Source organism: Melozone crissalis, unplaced genomic scaffold, assembly GCF_028551555.1.
Source record: "Melozone crissalis strain CALT ecotype California unplaced genomic scaffold, PUWL_Pcris_2 ptg000086l_1, whole genome shotgun sequence".
NCBI lineage: Eukaryota > Metazoa > Chordata > Aves > Passeriformes > Passerellidae > Melozone > Melozone crissalis.
The window spans coordinates 159,316-175,778 of NW_026535863.1; the positions used below are offsets into that span (position 1 = coordinate 159,316).

Sequence of the window (16,463 nt, forward strand, 5' to 3'; positions counted from 1 at the left end):
TCACGGAGCCGGGCCAGCCCCACTGCACTGGGGACAGGACACGGGACACATGTGGCTGCATATCCTGGGCATGAAGGACATGAGGGACATAGGGGGTACAGGGGACATAGGAACACGGGGGACACAGGAACATCAGGGACACTGGGAATACAGCGGACACGGGAGAATGGGGGACACCGAGGGACACGGGATACAGGGGATATCTGAACATGAGGGACATAGGAACACCTAAGGGGCTGCAGAGGGACACTGGGTACACAGCTGACATGGGAACGCAGGGAGATGGGGGACACAGGGGGACATGAAGGCTATGGACAACACGGGAACACCAAGGACATGGGGAACATGGGCATATGGGGGCCACAGTCAAAAGAGGACATGAGGGACAGAGCTGCTAAGGTGATACCGGGGTCTCGGCTCTGGTGGCAAAGGGTCACCCTGTGGGTTGGAGGACACTAGTGACACACATCTATCTATGGTGACACAGGGATGCCAGCAAGTACCACGGGCAGGGGGGACACGGCCACAGGAAGGAAACATGCCTGTCCCTATGGCAGCATGGGGACAACCCCACGCCTACTTGTGCCACAGCTAGAGACAGTGGTGTGGGGTGGCCATGCCCCACGGCATCCACAGCATCACCCTGGCAGATGAAGCCTGCCAGGCACCATTAAGCTGGTGACCTCCTCTCAGAGTGTCCCCATAGCAGGGCCACCATCAGCAGCCACCGCAGCTGCTTCTCCCAGTAATGCCAGAATCACAGCCGTCCCCTTTTCACCTCTCTGGCTGTCCTCTCAGGCTCATCCTCTTGTCACCACTGTAGCCACCCCTCAGTCACCCACCCTTACTGTCCCCTTGGCATAACCACGGCCATCCTCCTGCTATCACCACAACTGTCCTCCTGTTATCACCGTGGCCATCCTCTCGTTACCAGCACAACCGTACTCTTCCACAGGGGCTGTCCCCTGGTTACCATCACAGCTTTGGCAGCACCATGGCTGTTCTTTTTGTTACCATGGCCATCCCCCAGTCTTCACCATGGTTGTCCCCTTGTGGCCATCCTCTTGTCACCACCACGGCTATTCCCATCCCCACACACTCCCAATAAAACACAGAGGCCGTGCTGCATGAAGCTCGTAGGTCTAATGAGTCCCCGGTGTCCCGCGGGGCCAGCAAGGTCCGCGCTCAGCTCACAGACGCGGCACGGTGCCACGACAGCCCCGTGTACAGCCTTTGCGCCGCACGCAGCTGCAGGGCCCGGTGAACCACCGCCAGCACGGCACGGAGCGTGCAGACCCCGCACGGCCAGCAGGGAGCCCGCAAAGCGCGAACGGAGCCCGCGGCAGGGAGCATTTCCCGCCTCGCCGCGGGGCCCGACTGGGATGAGGCTGGGGCGGTTCGTCTTCCGCCGCTGTCGGGAGCGGCTCGGCGTCGGCCCCGGGGCTGCAGACGTGGGCGCGGGTCAGAATCGCAGGGCGCTCAGCGGCCGTGGCCTCGCCTATCTGATCGACTCATCCCGCCCGGCCCAGCCGCACAGCGCCCGAGGGCTTCGCGGCGCTTTCTTCTCACCTCGGCCCGGCGGAGCCCGGCCGATCGAATAAGATCAACGTGTAGGGAGGGAGGGTGGCTGGCGCCACACACACACACACACACACACACACACACACACACACACACACACACACACACACACACACACACACACACACACACACACACACACACACACACACACACACACACACACGCTCGCACACACACGCGCGCGCACAGCCACAGCCACTTCCGGTTCGGCCCTTTATCTACCATAGCCGCGCCGAGCACGCCGGGAGGGCGGCGCAGAGCTCTGGCGCGCCCCCGGCCGATCGGAGGACCGCCGAGCACCGCCGAGCACCGCCCGCGTCTCCCGGGCACACGGGCGGCACAGCGACGGGCGGCAGGCGGGGCCGGGCACACTCACCGCGGGCAGGGCACAGCCCTCCGTGCCCCTCGCTGAGGGGCTGTATGGCTCCCGGCCACAGAGAGCTGGATGAACCGGGCCAGGAGGCTCCAATCAGCATTCCCCACCCCACAGCTCCCCCCCACTTTATTTGCACAAATCCTTCTCACCCCAGGACCCATAACTACAGGAGCCCTTCACCCCACGGGAGGCAGCCTGCAAGGACCTCCTCACACACACCCAGTGGGACCCTCAACCCACACCACAGGACCCCCAAGCAGGGCACCAACCCCACAGGAGCCCCCCCAGCTCCACAGGACTCCCAGGCCAGCACTGCCACAGAGGAACCCCCACTTTATTTGCATGTGGCGGTCCAATATTTACAACCCGGGCGTCACCAACCCCCACTGCAGGAGACCCCCCTGAGGGCCCCCCCACTCTGCTGCAGGGGCATAGGAAGATCCCACAGATTAGGGGGGACCCTGCCAGGCCCCCAGAGCCTGCCATGGTCTCACCAGCACCCTGCTCAGCATCAAGACAAGGGGCTCACAAGTCAGAGCTGGGTCCCCCAGTCCCGGGGGTCCCTTCACCCACTTCTCTACAGAATTCATGAGAAATCTTTTTCCAACAGTCTAAAGGTGCTCTGTTGGCCCTCACAGTTGCCCTTGGTGGGCTCAAGGAGGGTGATGGGCCATGATGGTCCCTGGGTTGCCACATGCAGGATCCAGGTTGCTGCCAAGGGCAGGACCAGGGGTGGTTCATGGTCAGTACCAGGGTCTCCAGGATCAGTACCAGGGTCTCCAGGGTCAGCAGTGGGGTCTCTGGTTGGTACTGGGACACAGGGGTCAGTACCAGGATCTCTGGTCCATACTGGGATTGTTGGAATCAGTCACAGGATCTCTAGTCAGTCCCAGGTCTCTCTCAGGTTGCCAGCAGGTCTCCATGTGGTCACTTTCCCACAAGGACGTAGAAGGCCATGAGAAGACAGGACATGGACACAGCCACGTGCAGGCGGGTCCCAATCACAGCAGCTGTGGGTGGGACAAGGATGGGGTGAGGCCCCATGTCCCCATCCCAGATGCATCCTGAATCCCTGTGAGCCCATCCCAGACTCCATCCCAAACCCCACTGTTCCCATTCCCAATCCCTGTGTTCCTATCCCAGACCCCAAAACCCCCATCCCACATCTCTGTGTCCCCATCCTGGACCCAATGCTCCTGTCCTAGACCCGACCCCAGTGATCCCAGCATCCCCATCCTGTACCCCAGTGTTCCAAGTGCCCCATTCCAGTGATCCCAGCACCCCCATCCTGTACCCCAGTGTTCCAAGTGCCCCACCCCAGTGATCCCAGCACCTCCATCCTGTACCCCAGTGTTCCAAGTGCCCCTCACCCTTGTGGCAGACTCCCCAGATGCCCCTGCGCTCGGACAGGAGCCAGGTGCGCAGTCGGGGCACCTTCCGGAGGTACGCACAAGTGCAAACCAGGAGCAGCCCGAACACCAGGAGCCCGTCCAGGGAATAAACTGCGGGGAGATCGGTCGGGGAGGGGTCAGGGGGAACTCCGGGCCCCTGCCCAACTCCCCTGCAAGGAGACCCCCACACTCCGTGTGAGCAACCTCCCATCTCTGCCCCTATGAGGGGATGCAGACTCCCCGGGATCCCCCCGAAAGGGACTCACACTGCCCGTGTTCCCACCGACGGCACTCAGAACCGCCAGTACCCCGCCCCCGAAGGGTCACAGTCCCCCAGCCATCTCCCAAAACTTCCTCTCAGTACCTCCCCCACATCAGCCCCTTCTGCCCCGCCGCCTGTCCGTACCTGAGTGCTCTCCCCATGGTGCCCCATCAGGCCCCCCGCCTTCGGAACCCCCAAAACCCCCCGTACCCCCCTCCCTCCATGGTCCTTGAGGCCCCCAACCCTCCCGGACGCCCCGGCCCCTCCACTCCCCAGTTCCCACCACCAGCCATGGTGGCCCCGGGACCCTCCACATGCCCTCGTTCCCCCGTTCCAGCATTGGTTATGCCGGCCCCGGTTGTCCCGAGGCCCCCCTCGGTAGCCCTGGGCCCCCCGTTCCCACCGTTGGTCATGGCGCCCCCAGACCCCCCCGGCCCCCGCGGCGCCGACGCGACAGCGGAAGCGGGCGACAGGCACGGCCAGCCGAGCGCCGACCCGCGCGACGCGCATCCTGAGGAGCAGGCGGCCTCAATGGAGCGCCTATCGGGGAGGTGCGTGTGCCGCCCTGGTGCGGCCCAGCAGCCCCGGTGACCCGAGCGCTGCGGGAGCTGCCGGTGCGCCCGGCCGAGTGTGAACAGCCCCCATCCCGTCCCCAGTGACCCATCAGTCTCCCGCAGTGCACTCAGCCCCCATTCCAGTCCTCCCAGTAACCCACCAGTACTCCCAGTAATCCCCGGTCCTCCCAGTACCTCCCCAGTGCAACCACACCCCAGTGACCCCCGGATTTCCCAGCAACTCGCAATCTCCCCATAACCCTGCAGCCCCCGGTATGCCCCAGTCCTCCCAGTACCTCCCCAGGGCAACCAGTCCCCATGGCAGCAACCCAGTAACCCACCAGCACCCCCAGTAACCCTCAGTCCTCCCAGTATCCCAGTACCACCCGCGTGTAACCAGTCTCCATTCCAGCCCTCAGTGAGTTCCAGTCATCCCAGTAACCCCCCAGTACAATCTGACCCCCAGGCTCCCCTGTAACTCCCAGTCTAACCCTAAGGCCCCCTCTCCAAGCACCCAGTCCCCATCCCAGCTCTTCCAGTACTTGCCAGTCCTCCCCAGTAAGCCCCAGGCTCCCCAAAAACCCCAGTGCCTCCAGTATCCCAGTCCTTCCCAGTAACATCATGTGCCACCCAATCCCCATCCCAGCATCCCCCATAAGTCTCCCAGTTGACCCCCAGTGCGCCCAGTAACTCCCTGTATCTCCCATAACACCCAGTGCATCCAGTCCCCTGCCCAGTTTCTCCCGTAACCCTCAGCTCCCACAGCAACCCACACAATCCAGTGGTCCCAGTGCACCCAGCACCAGTGCTCTCAGTGCCCCCAGCAGACCCCAGTGCCCCAAAGTCCCAGTCTTCCCAGTGACCCCAGTACCCCCCGTGTTCCCAGTGCCTCCAGTGGCCCCAATGTCCCCACAGTGGTCCTGGTGCTCCCAGCAGTCCTGGGTGCTCCCGGTGTTCCCAGAGCCCCCATCAGTCCCTGTGCTCCCAGTGTTCCCAATGTCCGCAGTGTTCCCAGTGCCCTCAGCCAACCCAGTGCTCCCCAAGTGAGTCTGGTGCTCCCAGTGCTCCCAGCAGACTCCAGTGCCTGTCCCGGAGTTCAGCCTGAGGACCCCTTGCCCTCCTTGGGTTCCAGAACTAACGCGGAGAACATCCATTCTCCTGCTGCTCCCTTGCACCCAGGCACCAGGGCCAGCCACAGCTCCCAGCAGGAGGGACATCAGGGGTTGATTTATTTGGTCTCCACTAGTGACACCTTGGCCAGGGTGACAACAAAGCCTCGAGGAGAAGCACAGTGCTGGGTGGCTGCTGGCACTACGGCATGGGGCTGTGGGACCCAGGGGAACAGGGATGGGGCGTGATGGGTATCCCAAGGACAATGGGGATGCCAGGGGAGACACAGTGACAATGGGAACCTGGATGTTATGGGGACCAGGGGGTGGTGGAATCCCAAGGGTGATGGGAACCTGGGGTCCTCAGGAGCAATGGGGAACACAGAGACAATGGGGATGCTGAAGGCAATGGAGACTTCAAGGAGTAATGAGGACCCTGAGGGATGATTAACACCGCAGGGGTGATGGGGATCCCAAGGGCAGTGAGGACTTGAAGGTTATGAGGACACACAGTACAGTGGTGACACCTGGACTGATGGGGACCCCAGTGGTGTTGGGAACCCCACTGGGGATGAAGGGGACACAGGGACAACAGGACACCAGGGGTGATGGAGATCTTGGAATGAGGGAGACCCCAGGGACAGTAGGCAACCTGAAGGTGAGAGGGACCCCAAGAAGTAATGAGGACCTTGAGGGATAGTGAACCCCCAGGGGTGATGGGGACCCCAGGGACAATGAGGACCCCAGGAGACAATGGGGACCTGAGAGGTGATGGGCACCTGATGGTGGTGGGTACTTCAGGGATAATGAGGACCTTAAGAAGTGATGGGAAGATGGGGTGGCCTGAGACCACAGGGTGGCCTGGGACAGGGACACTTGCAAACAGGGACCCTGAGGGTGCTGGGAGCAGCAGGTGAGGACTCTGAGCTCTGCCACCACAAGACCACAGGGGCTGGGGGACAAAGGGGCTGGTGTCCAGGATCCCACCCTGTACTGGCATGTGGCTCCTCCCCATCCCCTGGTGACTCTGTCCCAGGTTGTGCCATCCCTTGTGGTGACCCCATCCCCAATAACCCTTTCCCACTAGTGACTCCATGCTTCTGGTGACTCATACCCTGGTGCTCCCATCCCCTGCTGATCGCCTACCTCTCAAGAAGGTGACAGGAGTGATGTTCTCTCCTTGGACCTGGCCACTGATGGCCACAGGAGGATTATTCAGCCTGAGAAGGTGCCAAACCTGATATGGGAATCCTGTAGCCACCAGGACCTGCACTAGGAGTTACTCTTCAGCCATAGCAGGTGGGCATGGGAATGGGCTTGTCTCCAGCTGGGTGTCCGGGTGTGGTGGCTGGTTGAAGCCTGTCCATCACTACAGGGGGAGGGTGTGGTGGCTGGTTGAAGCCTGTCCATCACTACAGGGGGATCCTGCCCTGGCACAGGGCTAAGCTTCTGAAGGTGCTGGAGAGCTGGCGGCTGAGGCAGCTGCAGGACGAGCTGCAGGGATGCCCACCTGACTTGGAGCAGCAGCTGAGGAAGTGCCACCACAGACTTGAGGAGGTCTGTGATGCCCCTTTGTCCTTGTCTGTCTGTCCCAGCCTCCATCCCTGTACCCAGGCCAGTTCTCCTGCCTTCACCTCACATTTCCATCCATCCATCCATCCATCCATCCATCCATCCATCCATCCATCATCCATCCATCCATCCATCCATCCATCCATCCACCCACCCATCCACCCATCCATCCATCCATCCATCCATCCACCGATCCATCCATCCATCATCCATCCATTCATCCATCCATCCATCCATCCATCCATCCATCCATCCATCCACTGATCCATCCATCCATCATCCATCCATCCATCCATCCATCCATCCATCCATCCGTCCATCCATCCATCCACCCTCCACGTGTCCATCCAGCTACATATCCATGTCTCCTTCCCTGGGGACAGACAAGTGCTGATCAGGCTGTTGGGGCAGTTCAGCTGAGGAATGTCCAGGGAAATCGAGGAGTAGCTGAAGGAAGCTGGTCGGGGTGGACACTGGTCAAGGGATGGTCAGCAGTGACCAGGTCATGGTGACAGCTGAGGGAACACCTGTGTCATGAGACAATCGGGTCATGGGGAGGGCTGGGGGAATCCCAACCAGGCCCCATGGCTGCCCCTCCTGCAGCATGAGCAGGAGGTGGCTGGGCCAGGGCCAGACCCTCGTCCCAGGTTCCTGCAGGTGTGGGGCAGCTGCAGAAGAGAAAGCTGGCAGAGGCAGGTGCCTGACACATGTAAGCCAAAGCCAGCCCAGCAGAGCTCCCTGAGCCCCCTGGCACACACCGGGCAGCCCTTGTCCCCAGCACATCCTGGCACTGGGAACATCACCCGGCATTACCATTCTGAGTCAGCTTGTGGTTGGGGGTGAGTCCTGGAGCCTTGGTGTCCCCATGCTGGTGACAACCAAGATGCCAGGGTTGGAAGGAGGTGGTAACACCAGGGCAGTGCCAGGGGTGGTATGGGGGATGCAGGCAACATTCTCCCCCTGACCTGCACCTGTCCTGACTCCATGAACCAGAAAACAACCTAATAAAGTCTTTTATCTGTTTTCTTGATGGAAATGGGACAGAGACAGGGATGGGGTGGCATTGCCTTGGGCTAATGGTGCATGGTGAGGATGGAGGGTGGTCATGGTGGCCAGTGGCTCATTTTACCAGTGCTGCCACAAGCCCAACTGCAGTTGGTGTCCATCCAAGGCCTTCAGCCATCCCCTGGTGGCACAGAGCCTTCCTTACTCCTTCAGTCTCCCTCTCCTTTCTTCTCTGTCTTCTCCTGGTGTTTTTTTCCATTTCCACAGTTGAACATGTTTCACCCCTGCCCTTTCCACCTGCAGCTGGGAGGCACCAGGAGGGAGGAAGAGACTAGTTTGAATAAGTCTCACTCCAACAGCCCCAGGCTGACAGCACTACCCTGGGCACCAAGGCAAGGAACAGGTCATTGTTCTAGGGAATCTGCACCCCAGACTGCTCCTTGCACTCCTTGCCTGCCCCCTGCATCACCCTGCCTGCACCCTGCCTATTCCCTGCCTTCTCAGCCCATCCTGTCTAGCCCCATCCCATGAGGATTCTTCCCCACCCTGCCAGGTGTAGCAATGCAGGATGTGCCCAACTCACTCCAATCCAGCTCAGAGGGGCCACAGTGTCTGCAGCATCATCGCCTCACAGCCTGGGAGAGCCTTGGCATCATCCTGGCACAATGGTGGCACCATCCTGGCACTGTCCTGCTGTGCATGGCCAGGGCCAGGACGGGGACAGTGGTTCTTGTGCTTGGCCTATGCCTACATGGCACTAGGGCTGGAGCCTCAGCAAGCTCCGTGCTAGGCTGTGCTGGGCTGCGGTGCCACACCACACCGAACTGCACCAGCCCCTGCAGTGATGCGCCAGGCCATGCTGTGACACATCTATACCGTACCATGCCATTCCATGCCATGCCACAAATGTGCCATGCCGTGCAGCGCCGTGCGGTGCAGACGCGGCAGGGCCGTCCGGCGGGGCGGGGACTGGGGCAGATGTTGCTCACCCTGCTCCTCCCTCCGCTCAAGCCCACACCCGTCCGTGCCCCGGCGCAGCAGAGCCGGCAGCGGCGGCGGGCTCAGGTAAGGGATTCTCCCGCCCCGCCGGGACCCCGGGGCCTCCGTCCAGCCTCTGGCCGCCCAGCGCGACGGGGAGCGGGCTGGGAAACTGAAGCATAGCCAGGCGACGGCGCTGGAAAAGCGGTGTGAACCCCCTCCCCTCCGTCCCGCTGCCCTCCTTTCACTCCCTCCCCAAGAGTTTGGGAATCTTGGGGTGCTGGGGACCCCCTTTTCCGAAGCCGGCGGTCGCTCCCACCCCCGGATCCGCCACCAGCCCAGATGGAAAAGAAAGGAAAACTGGGAGAGGTGCCCAGCGAAACCAGCTGGAGCGGGAGCGAGGGGCCCCTCGGCCCTCCCCCCCACCGCACCCCGACCACCTTTGACCCCTTCGAGGGTGTCACCCTCCCCCGCCTGGCGCACCGCACCCTTTATTTATGGTAGGACCTACAAGAAGGCAAAGCAAACACAGCCTCGCCTCCCCTCCACCGCCATCGCGGCACGCCCGGGGTGACATGAGGGATGGTAGGGGTGCAGGGTGGGGGGCACCCATGGGTGCAGCCCGGTTCGGGGCGTGGGGACGAGCTGTGTCCCCGCTGTTGCCCGCAGGCTCTCGGCGCGGCATGGGGGAGGCCAGTGACATGGACAGCGGGATCGTGCTGCACTCGGGTGAGAATGGGGTCTGGGGCTGAGGGAGGTTTTGGGGTGCCCCTGTCGCCCAGGAGTGCTCTGATAGACGTGTCCCTCCTTCCCAGGCAGGGAACGGAGCACTTCGGTGCATGGGGACACATTAGGGACACATGAGCTGCCTGGAGAGAGCTTTGGGGAAATGAAGGAGTGGAGGAATGGAGGCTTCCCCTGCGTTTCGGGAGGCATCCCAAGTGTAGTGGGGGGTGCTGTGGACAGGATTTGACTCAGATGGGTTTGGCTTGGGATGGCTGAGTCAGACTGAAACCTTCCTCCTGTGCCCCCCCTCCCGCCCCCCAGCAGGGACGTCACACGTGTCCCGGGGGGGGCTGAAGCACCCATGGTGCTGCTGGGGGAATTTCATGCATACCCTGGGGCATTGGAGGACCCATGGGTGCTGCTAGGGGAGGAGTTCCTGGATACCCTGGGGGGTTGGAACACCAATGGGTGCTGCTGGGTGGGGGAAACAGGTGTTCCACGGGAGTCAATACACCCACGGGTGCTGCTGTGGGGGAAGGGAGGCGCAGCTGCTTTGGGGCAGCTGGAGTGCCCATGGGTGTGCTGGGAGGGTTGTGGCTGCTTTTTTCTCCCCCTGCGGTGGAGGGAAAACTAAGGTAGGGAGGCTGTGGAGTGGTGGAGGATGGTACCTGGGTGCTCCCATCCCTCCAGATGTCCATGTATCTCTTCCAGACCCTGACAGCCCAGTGTCCCCCCCGAAGGAGCGGGTGCTGGTGGGGCAGCGGCAGCAGCAGGCACTGGAGGCCCAGCTGGATGGCTGCATCCAGGAGCTGCGACAGCTGTGCCTGCGTGAGGCGGTGAGCAGGGCATGAGGACCCCCTGCCCACCTTCATATACTGCTATGGCTCTGCTCAGTGTCCCTGTGCCATCCTCAGGAGCTGACGGGGACCCTGCCCTGTGAGTACCCCCTGAAAGCTGGCGAGAAGCCCCCCAAGGTCCGTCGCAGGATCGGGGCTGCCTTCAAGCTGGATGAGATCGCCGTTCTGCGTGGGGTGGTGAGACAGTCCCTGGGGTGCAAAGGTGGTGGGGACCCATCCCATCCCATCCCATCCCATCCCATCCCATCCCATCCCATCCCATCCCATCCCCTCTGCTGTGGAAGCTGCCTGAGGATCACCTGGAAATGTTGCCATCCCCATCCCATGGGTGGTGGTTAGGTGCCAAGTGCTGTAGGTGAGAGGGGCAGGGGATGCTTTCAAGCACGAGGTGGTGTTGAGGTGTTGAGTTAATGGGGTTATCCTGGGGTCCTAAACATAATGTGTGGGGTTGGGGTGCCAAGGTGATGGGTGTGGGGAGAGTCCCAGGTGTATCAGGATGCCAGAATTATGGGAAGAGGTGGGTTGCAAATGTCATAGGTAGTGGTGGGGTCCTGAGCATGATGGGTGGTGTTGGGTTCCAAGAGTGATGCTTGGTGTTGGGGTCCCAGATGAGATGCTGGGCGGGGTTGGGATCCCAAGTGCTATGGGTGGCGTTGGGATGTTAAGCCTTATGGGGGGCTCAGGGGTGTTGAGGCACATTTCTGAGCGTGTCCCTTGCCCCCAGGACCCTCTGGAACGGGAACGGGCGCTGCAGCTGCAGATTGCCGAGGCCGCCCGCCGGCTCTGCTGCGAGGAGAACATCGGCCGGCAGGTGCGGAAGAGGCGGCAGACGGCAGCACTCCGGGAGGAGCAGAAGCTGCGGGATCTGGAGCAGGTTCTGAGCCAGCGGCGGCTCCTGGCAGGGCAGCGGGACATCAGTACTGCCAAGGGTGAGCCCTCGAAGCCCCATGTCGGCGGGGGATGCTGGAGAGCAGAATGGGGTGCTGCTTGGTTGGGTGTCCCTGGGGAATGCATCTAAATTACCCATTCCCTGTGAATGCACCCCACTGGATGCTGGGATCCTTCATCCCAAGTGCATGCACTCCTCTGGATGCATGCCCCTCTGCCATTCTCCTGTGTGTCCCTTCCCAATATGCCATCCACAATGCTGCACCCCAGTTCCCTGGTGAATGCACTTCCCTGGATGCCCTCCAACTTTCCATCCCCTGTGAATACAACCTGGTTCTACATCGCCAGTGAATGCATGCCCCTAACGCCCCCTGGTAAATGCACCCCAATTCCCATCCCTGCTGAATATACCCCTTGGATGCCCCCTGGAAGGCCATCCCTGGTACATGCACCTTGCTACACTCTCACTGTCAATGCACCCTTTTGAAGGTACCCCAATACTTCATCTCTGGTGGTTGTACCCTTGTGAGTGCACCCCGAAAAGAAGTCCCCAGTGCATGCACCCAAATAACTATTCCTGGCATATGTACCCCCTGAATGCACCCCAAAAGCCCATCCATAGTGCATACACCCTGATAAACCATCCCCAGCAGTGCTCCACTGAATCCACCCCAGTACTTCACCTCCGTTGATTGCACCCTTCTGAAAGTACCCTAACAGCTCACCCCTGCGCTTGCACCTCATAACTATCCCCAGTCACCCATCCTCAGCACCTGCACCCAAAGGGGGGCAGGATATGGCCCAGCTGCCGTGTCCCCATCCCAGTGGCGGCCATCCAAGGGGGTCCCCGTTCTCTCCATGCCTGTCCCCTCCAAGGAACAGGGCCATGGTGGTGGCGTCTCTTCCCTGTTGGTGCCCCCAGCCTGCCCATCCCAGGCAGGCTGGGAGCTGCACGCGGCTCAGCAGAGCCGGCCTGGCCGGTACCGCTGCCGTCCTGGAGCGTGTTGGGACAGGTGGTGTGGGAGAGGGGAGTGGAGGCCCGCGGGGACGCGCTGGGTGGTGGCGGGGCCGTGGGAGCGCTTTGGCACCCGGAGGCGGCCCCAGCTCTGTTCTCACAGGGCCCTGCCCCATAGAGCTCAGTGCCTCCAACGAGAACTCCATGTTGCACACTGGCCTGCTGAAGGAGGGTGAGGGGGCTGTGGGGACCGGGGGGACCCCTGACATGTTCCCTCCATTTCAGCCCTTCCTGTGTCCCCTCTATCTCTACTCTCCCTGTGTCTCCTCCATCCCGTTCCGCTGCCATGTATCCCCTCCATGCTGTTCCCCTGTGTGTCCCTTCCATCCCAGCCCCCCACATCTCCCCTCCATACCAACCATCCACCTGTTCCCTCCCTTTGTGTGCCCTTCATCCCAACCCTCCATCTCTCCTGCAGAGGACACACGGCCACCAGGACCTGCCACTCCACAGAGGTCCCCATCTCCCAAGGACCCCACCAAGGAGGAGGAGGAGGAGTCAGGGCCTGTGGTACCCGCCCCCATTCCCTGGCAGGAGACCAGCCTGGACAGACCCTACGAGAGGACCAAAAATCCCAGCGTCGACCCTGAGGATGGGGAAACCCAGAGCTCCCAATGCTGTCTTGGGTCCCTGATGGCTGCCCCTGCCAGTTCCTTGGCCCCCAGCAGCCCTGACTCTGCAAGCCCCTCAGTGTCCAGGACAGGGGACCCTTCCTACCAGTTTGTCCCCATCCGGACCGTGGTGCTGTGCCGGCAGGCAGGTTCCAGTGCTCCCAGCACCCCTGAGCCATCAGGACGGCAGGGACAGACCCAATCTCTGAGGTATGTCCTGAGTTTGGGGAGGATAGACAAGGGTTTCTGCTAGGGAGGATGGAGATAACCCCATGGAGAGGGGGATGGAGATAATCCCATGTGGAGGATGGAGCTCAATCCGTGGGAAGGAGGATGGGAATGACCCTGTGAAGATGATGGAGCTCAGCTCATGGGGAGGATGTTGGAAATTATCCCATAGGAGGGATGGAGATAGTCCTACTGGCAGTAAAATGGAGCTAACCCTGTGTGGAAGGAGGATGGGAGTAATCCTGTGGGAGAGTATGAAGAGAACCTCATGGAGATAATGGAGCTAAACCCATGGGGAGGAGGATGGAGATAATCCTATGTAGAAGATAATGGAGAGAACACCAAGGGAAGTGTGGACCTAACTCTATGGGGAGGATGGAGAAAATCTTTTGGGGAGGATGGACATGATCCCATGGGGAGGGGATGGAACTAACCCCATGGAGATGATGGAGCTCAGTCATTGGGAGGATGGAGACAATATTATGGGGAGGATTGAGATAATCCCAGAGACCAGAATGAGGATAATCCTATGGGAATGTGGGAGAAAACCCTGTGGGGAGGATGGACAGAAATCCATTGGGAGGAGGTTGGAGATGGTCCCAAGGAGAGGATGGAAGTAAGCCTATGGAGAGGATGAACTAATCCCTTGGGAGGAGGCTGGAGACTGCCCCACAGGAAAGGTGGAACTAATCCCATGGGAGGAAGTTAGATGTCTCCCCACGGGGTGGCTGGCTGTACCCATGGGTACACCTTTCCCAGAGCTTGCCCTGGCTTTAGGGTAAGGGTGCTTCTGTAGCCACAGTGTCTTGCCTGCAGGGTGGACCCATGCTGGCAGCCAGCTGAGCCCCGGGGCCGCAGTGCCACACCCCGTCGGCGCCCCACCTACTACACAGTCACTGTGCCCACCTCGTGCCTCCTGAGCCCCGGCCCTGCGTGCCGCTCTGGCTCTGATGACAGCATCTCCGACCTCTCCAGCATCTCCCACGCCACCTCCCCGGGCAGCAGCAGCCCTGACATGTCCTTTGCGGTTCCGCTGCCCCTTGCCGAGCCTGGTTATTACCCACGGGGTGCCCTCCAGCTCCTGCCACCTGCTGGCCCCCTGACTTTCCTGTACGAGCAGGATCTGGCCCCGCTACGGTACCAGCGCCTGGTGCCCTCCCGAAGCCGCATCGTGCGTACGCCCTCGCTCAAAGACTACGCACCCACCGGGGCCCAAGGGCTCTCCAAGGCCGCCGTCACCGAGGAGCTCAAGTCATGGCACCAGCGTGCCCGGCTGAGGAGTGCCCGGCCCCACTCCCTCGACCGGCAAGGGGCTTTCCAGAGACCCCATGGTGGGACCATCAGGGACGTGCCCATTGCTCATGGAATCCTGTCACTCGTTCAGGTATGACATGGGGTCTGGCTGGGAGTGGCCACATGGGAGAAGAGAGACCCCCCTGGGTGCTGTACTGCAGGTGACATGAGTTGTTACCCTGAGGTAGTGTAGGGACATGCAGCTCTGGTGGGGTCCCATGAGGATTTCTAGAGCAGGGGTGAAGGTCTGAGGGAGTCCATGGAGTCCTGTGAGGGTTGTTGGGACAGGACTGGGATTCTAGGAGGGAGCCTGGGGCAGGAACATGGTCTCAGGAGGGTCCTGAGGAGAGGATCAAGGTCCTTTAAGATCCTTTGAGGCAGGATTTGGACCTTCTGAGGGTCCTCTGAGCAGGTCCAAGGTCCCATAGGTTGGGTCTAGAGGGTCCCTCATAGTTCCTTGGGCAGGACCAGCATCCTGAGTAGGTCCCCATGGGAAGATTAGGGTCCTGAGGGAATCACAGAGGAAGAATTTGGGTCCCAGAGTGGTCCCTGGGGCAGGACTGGGTTCCTGAGGAAGTCCAACAGCCAGAACGAGGGTCTTCTGGTCTTGGGAATAGAAATAAGGTCTTTAAGGTCCTTTGGGGCAGGATGAGGGCCTGCTGAGGGTCCCATAGACAGGTCTGGAGTTCTGTGTAGGTCCCAGGGGCAGAACCAAGACCCCCTGGGGCAGGACTGGGTCCCATGTGAGTCCCTGGGATAGGGCCAGGACCTTAAGGGTGTCTCTGGAGCAGGACTGGGGTTCCATGTAGGTTCTTGCTTTCTCTTGCAGATCCCAAGGGCAAGACAAGGACCCTACGGGGGTTCCTGTTGCAGAACTGGGGTGCCATGGGAAAGACCAGAACCTTAAGGGGATTACTGGGGCAAAACTGGGGTCCCATGAGAGTCCCATGGGAAGGACCAGGACTTCAGGGGGGTCCCTAGGGCAGGATCCATGTGGGTCCCTGGGGTAGCACTGGGGTGCCCTTGAGCAGGGAAGGATCCCTGCAAGCATTTCAGTGACCAGCTCCTCTTTCCACCTGGCAGTCTCACTGGGACAAATGCACCTGTGGCACAGCTGGGACACAGGCTGGGCAAGTGAGGACCTGTGGCCATGCCCCCACAGCTCCTTCAGCCCAGCCCTTGTGCCAGGATGTGCCCGCAGTGGTGCCCCTCAGACAAGGTAGGATGCCAACACCCACAGCGCCTTTGTCCCCCAGGGTCCCCCGGTGCAGGTGCTGCGGCGCTCGGCAGCCGGCGTGCCCGTGCAGGTCTACATACCCGAGAATGGCGAGATTGTCACCCAAGTGTGAGTGCCATGTCCTCACCCCGGGCGGGGGCACATCCTGGCTGGCCCAGGGGCGGCAGGGACGTCTTGTGCCTCCCCAGCCCAGCGTGGGGCACAGGAGGGAGCCACAGTGGGGTGGCAGGGGCTGGCCCCCACCCTGTGTTCCCTCACTGGCACTGCAATGCTGATAGGGACACTGTGACCCCAGTGCTTATGGTGACCTTGGTGTCACCACGACCCTGAATTTGAGGTTCTGGTCTCTAATAAAAGTGGGTTTTGGGATATGTCACTCTCAGGATGTGTCACCTCCATGTCCCCTCTGAGGTCCCCCATCCCTGGGTTCTGTTGGCATTGCCAGGATGGAACTCCGTGGATCTGGGGTCTGGCTGGCTGTGCTCAGGGCAGTAATGGGGTGATCCCAGTGGCAAGAGGGTGCCCCAGATCCAGCTGTGCAACCCTGGCACCCAGTGACCCAGGCTGGGAAAGGGGCAAGGGGTGGAGAGGAAGGATGGAATGGAGGTGAAGGGTGCAGGGTTGGGCTGCAGGAAGGTGGGCAGGAAGGGTGCAGGGGAGGGCTGCAAGGATGGGTGAAGGGATGGGGTGCCGGGGGAGGGAAATAAGGTGCTCCGGGAAAGGATGGGGTTGGAGAAAGGGTGCTGTGAACCAAAGTGATGGGGTGCAGGGACGGGA

At 61.1% G+C, this 16,463-nt stretch overlaps 2 protein-coding genes and 1 non-coding gene across 4 annotated transcripts; 1 reads left to right on the top strand and 2 right to left on the bottom strand.

Moving 5' to 3' along the window:
- Nucleotides 1-1,457: 1,457 nt before the first annotated feature.
- Nucleotides 1,458-1,757, bottom strand: LOC128946855 (small Cajal body-specific RNA 2). The gene has a single exon (XR_008484004.1). It is a non-coding gene; the product is annotated as a small Cajal body-specific RNA 2 (non-coding RNA).
- Nucleotides 1,758-2,280: 523 nt separating this feature from the next.
- On the bottom strand, nt 2,281-4,082 carry TMEM167B (transmembrane protein 167B). Of its 2 annotated transcripts, XM_054290772.1 has the most exons (3): nt 4,017-4,082; nt 3,331-3,462; nt 2,281-2,970 (listed from the first exon to the last, which is right to left on the bottom strand). In XM_054290772.1, exons 1-3 carry the CDS (start codon nt 4,024-4,026, stop codon nt 2,888-2,890), a joined length of 225 nt encoding a protein of 74 aa, XP_054146747.1. In that variant the 5' UTR covers nt 4,027-4,082; the 3' UTR covers nt 2,281-2,887. The 2 variants fall into 2 exon arrangements, with proteins under 2 accessions (XP_054146747.1, XP_054146746.1); XM_054290771.1 differs by lacking the exon at nt 4,017-4,082 and having other exon boundaries at nt 3,331-3,677.
- Nucleotides 4,083-9,442: 5,360 nt separating this feature from the next.
- INAVA (innate immunity activator) lies at nt 9,443-15,798 on the top strand. Its single transcript, XM_054290682.1, has 10 exons — nt 9,443-9,560; nt 10,269-10,393; nt 10,472-10,588; nt 11,139-11,307; nt 12,260-12,318; nt 12,438-12,489; nt 12,736-13,138; nt 13,973-14,487; nt 15,638-15,642; nt 15,721-15,798. The coding sequence occupies exons 1-10, from the start codon at nt 9,443-9,445 to the stop codon at nt 15,796-15,798; spliced, it is 1,641 nt and encodes a 546-aa protein (XP_054146657.1).
- The last annotated feature ends 665 nt before the right edge of the window (nt 15,799-16,463 follow it).

Bases quoted from the DNA above. Each gene is read 5' to 3' on its own strand.
- INAVA (XM_054290682.1), top strand. From the start codon at position 9,443: ATGGGTGCAGCCCGGTTCGGGGCGTGGGGACGAGCTGTGTCCCCGCTG. The intron at 12,490-12,735 runs GTGAGGGGGCTG...TCTCTCCTGCAG, and splicing joins CACTGGCCTGCTGAAGGAGG to AGGACACACGGCCACCAGGA. The intron at 13,139-13,972 runs GTATGTCCTGAG...TCTTGCCTGCAG, and splicing joins GGACAGACCCAATCTCTGAG to GGTGGACCCATGCTGGCAGC.
- TMEM167B (XM_054290771.1), bottom strand. From the start codon at position 3,562: ATGGGAGGTTGCTCACACGGAGTGTGGGGGTCTCCTTGCAGGGGAGTT. The intron at 2,971-3,330 runs GTGAGGGGCACT...TCCCACCCACAG, and splicing joins CTGGGGAGTCTGCCACAAGG to CTGCTGTGATTGGGACCCGC.